The 8625-nt window shown below is 38.2% G+C and overlaps 1 protein-coding gene across 1 annotated transcript; it reads left to right on the top strand.

Annotated features, from left to right (window-relative positions):
- The first annotated feature begins 555 nt into the window (after positions 1-555).
- LOC131765341 (matrin-3) lies at positions 556-3721 on the top strand. The gene has a single exon (XM_059078871.2). It carries the CDS (start codon positions 787-789, stop codon positions 3334-3336), a length of 2550 nt encoding a protein of 849 aa, XP_058934854.1. The 5' UTR covers positions 556-786; the 3' UTR covers positions 3337-3721.
- Positions 3722-8625: the final 4904 nt, after the last annotated feature.

Below are 8625 nucleotides of genomic sequence, written 5' to 3'. Positions count from 1 at the left end.
AAATGGGACCTAATAACACTTAAAAGCTTTTGCACAGCAAAAGATACTATAAACAAGACCAAAAGACAACCCTCAGAATGGGAGAAAATATTTGCAAATGAAGCAACTGACAAAGGATTAATATCCAAAATTTATAAGCAACTCAGGCAGCTCAAGAACAAAAAAAACAAACAACCCAATCCAAAAATGGGCAGAAGAACTAAATAGACATTTCTCCAAAGAAGATATAGAGATTGCTAACAAACACATGAAAGAATGCTCAACATCATTAATCATTAGAGAAATGCAAATCAAAACTACAATGAGATATCATCTCACACCGGTCAGATTGGCCATCATCAAAAACTCTAGAAACAATAAATGCTGGAGAGGGTGTGGAGAAAAGGGAACCCTCTTGCACTGCTGGTGGGAATGTAAGTTGATACAGCCACTATGGAGAACAGTATGGAGGTTCCTTAAAAAACTACAAATAGAACTACCATATGACCCAGCAGTCCCACTACTGGGCATATACCCTGAGAAAACCATAATTCAAAAAGAGTCATGGAGGAGTCTCAGCGTCCCGCTCGCTTGGAGAGAGGTGCCTCTTTTCCCTCTCCCTCTCCTTAAGAGTTGTCTGCTGGTTCTCAGCTTGAAGAAGATTCTACAGTCCTTATTGATCCTTTTTCTTGGCGTTACCATTTTTTGAAGCAAAGTTAACCTAGTTTTCTAGTTTGAGCTTTCTTTTTGGCCATCTTCTAAAAAAATTTTTTTAAATCTATAAACTAGACAAGAGATAGTTCTACAATGTCCAAGTCATTCCAGCAGTCATCTCTCGGTAGGGACTCGCAGGGTCATGGGCGTGACCTGTCTGCAGCAGGAATAGGCCTTCTTGCTGCTGCTACCCAGTCTTTAAGTATGCCAGCATCTCTTGGAAGGATGAACCAGGGTACTGCACGCCTTGCTAGTTTAATGAATCTTGGAATGAGTTCTTCATTGAATCAACAAGGAGCTCATAGTGCACTGTCTTCTGCTAGTACTTCTTCCCATAATTTGCAGTCTATATTTAACATTGGAAGTAGAGGTCCGCTCCCTTTGTCTTCTCAACACCGTGGAGATGCAGACCAGGCCAGTAACATTTTGGCCAGCTTTGGTCTGTCTGCTAGAGACTTAGATGAACTGAGTCGTTATCCAGAGGACAAGATTACTCCTGAGAACTTGCCCCAAATCCTTCTACAGCTTAAAAGGAGGAGAACTGAAGAAGGCCCTACATTGAGTTATGGTAGAGATGGCAGATCTGCTACACGGGAGCCACCATACAGAGTACCTAGGGACGATTGGGAAGAAAAAAGGCACTTTAGAAGAGATAGTTTTGATGATCGTGGTCCTAGTCTCAACCCAGTGCTTGATTATGACCATGGAAGTCGTTCTCAAGAATCTGGTTATTATGACAGAATGGATTATGAAGATGACAGATTAAGAGATGGAGAAAGGTGTAGGGATGATTCCTTTTTTGGTGAGACCTCGCATAACTATCATAAATTTGACAGTGAGTATGAGAGAATGGGACGTGGTCCTGGCCCCTTACAAGAGAGATCTCTCTTTGAGAAAAAGAGGGGCGCTCCTCCAAGTAGCAATATTGAAGACTTCCATGGACTCTTACCGAAGGGTTATCCCCATCTGTGCTCTATATGTGATTTGCCAGTTCATTCTAATAAGGAGTGGAGTCAACATATCAATGGAGCAAGTCACAGTCGTCGATGCCAGCTTCTTCTTGAAATCTACCCAGAATGGAATCCTGACAATGATACAGGACACACAATGGGTGATCCATTCATGTTGCAGCAGTCTACAAACCCAGCACCAGGAATTCTGGGACCTCCGCCTCCCTCATTTCATCTTGGGGGACCAGCAGTTGGACCAAGAGGAAATCTGGGTGCTGGAAATGGAAACCTGCAAGGACCAAGACACATGCAAAAGGGCAGAGTGGAAACTAGCCGAGTTGTTCACATCATGGATTTCCAGCGAGGGAAGAACTTGAGATATCAACTATTACAGCTGGTGGAACCATTTGGAGTTATTTCAAATCATCTGATTCTAAATAAAATTAATGAGGCATTTATTGAAATGGCAACCACAGAAGATGCTCAGGCTGCAGTGGATTATTATACAACCACACCAGCATTAGTATTTGGCAAGCCAGTGAGAGTTCATTTGTCCCAGAAGTATAAAAGAATAAAGAAACCTGAAGGGAAGCCAGACCAGAAGTTTGATCAAAAACAAGAGCTTGGACGTGTGATACATCTCAGCAATTTACCTCATTCTGGCTATTCTGACAGTGCTGTCCTCAAGCTTGCTGAGCCTTATGGGAAGATTAAGAATTATATACTGATGAGGATGAAAAGTCAGGCCTTTATTGAGATGGAGACCAGAGAAGATGCAATGGCAATGGTTGACCACTGTTTGAAAAAGGCTCTTTGGTTTCAAGGGAGATGTGTAAAAGTTGACCTGTCTGAAAAATACAAAAAATTGGTACTCAGGATTCCCAACAGAGGCATTGACTTACTGAAAAAAGATAAGTCCCGGAAAAGATCTTACTCTCCAGATGGCAAAGAATCTCCAAGTGATAAGAAATCCAAAACTGATGGTTCCCAGAAGACTGAAAGTACAACCGAAGGTAAAGAACAAGAAGAGAAATCAGGAGAAGATGGTGAAAAAGATACAAAGGATGACCAGGCAGAACAAGAACCTAACATGCTTCTTGAATCTGAAGATGAGCTACTTGTAGATGAAGAAGAAGCAGCAGCACTGCTAGAAAGTGGCAGTTCAGTGGGAGATGAGACAGATCTTGCTAATTTAGGGGATGTGGCATCTGATGGGAAAAAGGAACCTTCTGACAAAGTTGTGAAAAAAGATGCAAATGCGAGTGCTTCAGCAACTGCGAAGAAAAAGCTTAAAAAGGTGGACAAGATCGAGGAACTTGACCAAGAAAACGAAGCAGCGTTGGAAAATGGAATTAAAAATGAGGAAAATACAGAACCAGGTGCTGAATCTGCTGAGAACGCTGATGATCCCAACAAAGATACAAGTGAAAACGCAGATGGCCAAAGTGATGAAAACAAGGAGGACTATACAATCCCAGATGAGTATAGAATTGGACCATATCAGCCCAATGTTCCTGTTGGTATAGACTATGTGATACCTAAAACAGGGTTTTACTGTAAGCTGTGTTCACTCTTTTATACAAATGAAGAAGTTGCAAAGAATACTCATTGCAGCAGCCTTCCTCATTATCAGAAATTAAAGAAATTTCTGAATAAATTGGCAGAAGAACGCAGGCAGAAGAAGGAAGCTTAAGATGTGCAAGAAGCTTAATGATTTCAAAGAAAATAATGGTTCTTTGTTTTTAAATGTTAACCTTTTTTAAATACAATACAGATAGTTAGAAGAAAACTATTGTACTCTTTTGTTATAGTGGAAAAATAATAGATGTCTGTTCATGTGTTAAGTGTTATAGCAAAAATACATATACGGTTAAGTTAATGAAGAATTGTTTTTGTTTTATCAAAATGGTAACAGACAGAAATACTTGGTAGAGACTGACTTCATATGCTACTTAAGACACTTGCACCACTAAGAAAGATAGGTAGAAACATTCAGAGAAATGAAATTTAGTAGTTCCAAGCTTCAAAGAAATGTCAAAACTTTTGATTCCATTCAATAAAGAACAAAACCAATTGTATTTTTATTACTTTCATCTGAAACATTCCACATTTTAATCTGAGCCTTGCAGACTTTTCATTTGCAGTTCGAAGCATTTTTTGTTTTGTTTCATTTTTTGAGAACTTCATTAATGTGAGATTGGTAATTAAAATGCAGGTGCAGTTTTCTTTTAATGTCATGCTGTTTAGGTAATAAGAAATATTAAGTAATTGGCTTTAGATTTTGTAATTTTTTCCCTAAGTTCCTGCTAGATTTCGTATTCTAGTAGTCAGTGTATTTTTCAGTGAAATATAAAAATATTCCCATTCTCTTTGACCAGTATTAATTTCTTGAGATATTGCTTGTCACTTGAATCCTGTAGCTGTCATACATCTGGTATAAGCACATTTGATTTTTTTTTTTTTTTTTTTTTTTTTTTTTTTTTTTTTTTTTTTGCGGTATGCGGGCCTCTCACTGTTGTGGCCTCTCCCGCTGCGGAGCACAGGCTCCGGACGCACAGGCCCAGTGGCCATGGCTCACGGGTCTAGCCGCTCCGCGGCATGTGGGATCCTCCCGGACCAGGGCACGAACCCGTGTCTCCTGCATCGGCAGGCGGACTCTCAACCACTGCGCCACCAGGGAAGCCCGCACATTTGATTTTTGAAGTGTGTAGACCATCTCTTCATATTTTCAAGATGTAATTTTACATTTCTGCATTTTAAAAACAGTTTGGCCATAATCTTAGACGCACGCTTCTAATTCATATACTGCATATGTGACCTTTGTGAACAGAAATTTGCATGTATAATCTGTGTTTACTTGTAACTTTCTGGTTATATACTGCTTATATCTGTGGATTCAAGTTTCTGAAGTGAGTACCAATAAAAAAAAAAACTTAGGCCATGTTCATTGGTTATACATGTTTGAAATGTTAACCAAAAAAAAAAAAAAAAAAAAGAGTCATGTACCAAGATGTTCATTGTAGCTCTATTTACAATAGCCAGGACATGGAAGCAACCTAAGTGTCCATCAACAGATGAATGGATAAAGAAGATGTGGCACATATATACAATGGAATATTACTCAGCCATAAAAAGAAATGAAACTGAGTTATTTATAATGAGGTGGATGGAACTGGAGTCTGTCATACAGAGTGAAGTGAGTCAGAAGGAGAGAGACAAATACCGTATGCTAATACATATATATGGACTCTAAGGGAAAAAAATGTCATGAAGAGATTAGCGGTAGGACAGGAATAAAACACAGACTTACTAGAGCATGGACTTGAGGATATGGGGAGGGGGAAGGGTGGGCTGTAATGAAGTGGGAGAGTGGCAGGGACATATATACACTACCAAATGTAAATTAGATAGCTAGTGGGAAGCTGCCACATAGCACAGGGAGATCACCTCTGTGCTTTGTGACCACCTAGAGGGGTGGGATAGGGAGGGTGGGAGAGAGGGTGATGCAAGAGGGAAGAGATATGGGAACATATGTATATGTATAACTGATTCACTTTGTTGTAAAGGAAAAACTAACACACTATTGTAAAACAGTTATAGTCCAATAAAAATGTTTAAAAAAAAATAAATAAATAAAGCATAAATCTTAAAAAAAAGGGAGAAGACTCAAATCAATAGAATTAGAAAGGAAGAAGGAGATGTAACAAGTGACTCTGCAGAAATACAAAAGATTATTAGAGTTTACTACAAGCAACTCTATGCCAATAAAATGGACAACCTGGAAGAAATGGACAAATTCTTAGAAATGCACAACCTGCCGAGACTGAACCAGGAAGAAAGAGAAAATATGAACAGACCAATCACAAGCACTGAAATTGAAACTGTGATTCAAAATCTTCCAACAAACAAAAGCCCAGGACCAGATGGCTTCACAGGCGAATTCTATCAAACATTTAGAGAAGAGCTAACACCTATCCTTCTCAAACTCTTCCAAAAGATAGCAGAGGGAGGAACACTCCCAAACTCATTCTATGAGGCCACCATCACCCTGAGAACAAAACCAGACAAAGATATCACAAAGAAAGAAAACTACAGGCCAATATCACTGATGAACATAGATGCAAAAATCCTCAACAAAATACTAGCAAACAGTATCCAACAGCACATAAAAAGGATCATACACCATGATCAAGTGGGGTTTGTTCCAGGAATGCAAAGATTCTTCAATATATGCAAATCAATCAACGTGATACACCATATCAACAAACTGAAGGAGAAAAACCATATGATCATCTCAATAGATGCAGAGAAAGCTATTGACAAAATTCAACACTCATTTATGATAAAAACCCTGCAGAAAATAGGCCTAGAGGGAACTTTCCTCAACATAATAAAGGCCATATATGACAAATCCACAGCTAGCATCGTTCTCAATGGTGAAAAACTGAAACCATTTCCACTAAGATCAGGAACAAGACAAGGTTGCCCACTCTCACCACTATTATTCAACCTAGTTTTGGAAGTTCTAGCCACAGCAATCAGAGAAGAAAAGGAAATACAAGGAATCCAAATAGGAAAAGAAGAAGTAAAGCTGTCACTGTTTGCAGATGACATGATACTATACATAGAGAATCCTAAGGATGCTACCAGAAAACTACTAGAGCTAATCAATGAATTTGGTAAAGTTGCAGGATACAAAATTAATGCACAGAAATCTCTGGCATTCTTATACACTAATGATGAAAAATCTGAGAGTGAAATTAAGAAAACACTCCCATTTACCATTGCAACAAAAAGAATAAAATATCTAGGAATAAACCTACCTAAGGAGACAAAAGACTTGTATGCAGAAAACTATAAGAAACTGATGAAAGACATTAAAGATGATACAAATAGGTGGAGAGATACACCATGTTCTTGGATTGGAAGAATCAACGTTGTGAAAATGACTCTATGACCCAAAGCAATCTACAGATTCAATGCTATCCCTATCAAATTATCACTGGCATTTTTTACAGAACTAGAACAAAAAAATTCACAATTTGTATGGAAACACAACAGACCCCGAGTAGCCAAAGCCATCTTGAGAACGAAAAATGGAGCTGGAGGAATTAGGCTCCCTGACTTCAGACTATACTACAAGGCCACAGTAATCAAGACAGTATGGTACTGGCACAAAAACAGAAATATAGATCAATGGAACAGGATAGAAAGCCCAGAGATAAACCCACACACATATTGTCACCTTATCTTTGATAAAGGAGGGAAGGAAACACAGTGGAGAAAAGAGAGCCTCTTCAATAAGTGGTGCTGGGAAAACTGGACAGCTACATGTAGAAGTATGAAATTAGAACACTCCCTAACACCATACACAAAAATAAACTCAAAATGGGTTAAAGACCTAAATGTAAGTCCAGACACTATCAAACTCTTAGAGGAAAACATAGGCAGAACACTCTATGACAAAAATCACAGCAAGATCCTTTTTGACCCATCTCCTAGAGAAATGGAAATAAAAAACAAAAATTAAAAAAATGGGACCTAATGAAACTTAAAAGCTTTTGCACAGCAAAGGATACCATAAACAAGACCAAAAGACAACCCTCAGAATGGGAGAAAATATTTGCAAATGAAGCAACTGACAAAGGATTAATATCCAAAATTTATAAGCAACTCAGGCAGCTCAAGAACAAAAAAACAAACAACCCAATCCAAAAATGGGCAGAAGAACTAAATAGACATTTCTCCAAAGAAGATATACAGATTGCCAACAAACACATGAAAGAATGCTCAACATCATTAATCATTAGAGAAATGCAAATCAAAACTACAATGAGATATCATCTCACACCGGTCAGATTGGCCATCGTCAAAAACTCTAGAAACAATAAATGCTGGAGAGGGTGTGGAGAAAAGGGAACCCTCTTGCACTGCTGGTGGGAATGTAAATTGATACAGCCGCTATGGAGAACAGTATGGAGGTTCCTTAAAAAACTACAAATAGAACTACCATACGACCCAGCAATCCCACTACTGGGCATATACCCTGAGAAAACCATAATTCAAAAAGAGTCATGTACCAAGATGTTCATTGTAGCTCTATTTACAATAGCCAGGACATGGAAGCAACCTAAGTGTCCATCAACAGATGAATGGATAAAGAAGATGTGGCACATATATACAATGGAATATTACTCAGCCATAAAAAGAAATGAAACTGAGTTATTTATAATGAGGTGGATGGACCTGGAGTCTGTCATACAGAGTGAAGTAAGTCAGAAGGAGAAAAACAAATACCGTATGCTAACACATATATATGGACTCTAAGGGAAAAAAATGTCATGAAGAGATTAGTGGTAGAACGGGTAGAAAACACAGACTTACTAGAGCATGGACTTGAGGATATGGGGAGGGGGAAGGGTAAGCTGTGACGAAGTGAGAGAGTGGCAGGGACATATATACACTATCAAATGTAAATTAGATAGCTAGTGGAAAGCTGCCACATAGCACAGGGAGAGCACTTCTGTGCTTTGTGACCACCTAGAGGGGTGAGATAGGGAGGGTGGGAGAGAGGGTGATGCAAGAGGGAAGAGATATGGGAACATATGTATATGTATAATTGATTCTCTTTGTTGTAAAGGAAAAACTAACACACTATTGTAAAACAGTTATACTCCAATAAAGATGTTTTTAAAAATAAAAACAGTTGAAAATAAAAAAGTAATGCAAAACATAATTTATTAATGTGAAGAATGATGTATTGACTCTAGTTGTAAGCTACTAATATTATCATATATCAGCTCAACAACTAGCTTTTCTTTTTTGGAATAGTGATAAATAAAATTCTTAAATCAGACTTGAGAAATAGTTGAAATATTCATTCCAGAAACATAGTTAAACAGGCACACTTTCTAATTTTAATGACACAATAATGGCTTATAAAATGAGAAATTTCTTTTGTGATGTAAATTAGTATATGAAT

This window comes from Kogia breviceps, chromosome 11, assembly GCF_026419965.1.
Source record: "Kogia breviceps isolate mKogBre1 chromosome 11, mKogBre1 haplotype 1, whole genome shotgun sequence".
Lineage (NCBI taxonomy): Eukaryota > Metazoa > Chordata > Mammalia > Artiodactyla > Physeteridae > Kogia > Kogia breviceps.
The sequence above is the reverse complement of the archived record's forward strand: the minus strand, read 5'-3'. Positions and strand labels throughout refer to the sequence as shown.

Bases quoted from the DNA above. Each gene is read 5' to 3' on its own strand.
- LOC131765341 (XM_059078871.2), top strand. From the start codon at position 787: ATGTCCAAGTCATTCCAGCAGTCATCTCTCGGTAGGGACTCGCAGGGT.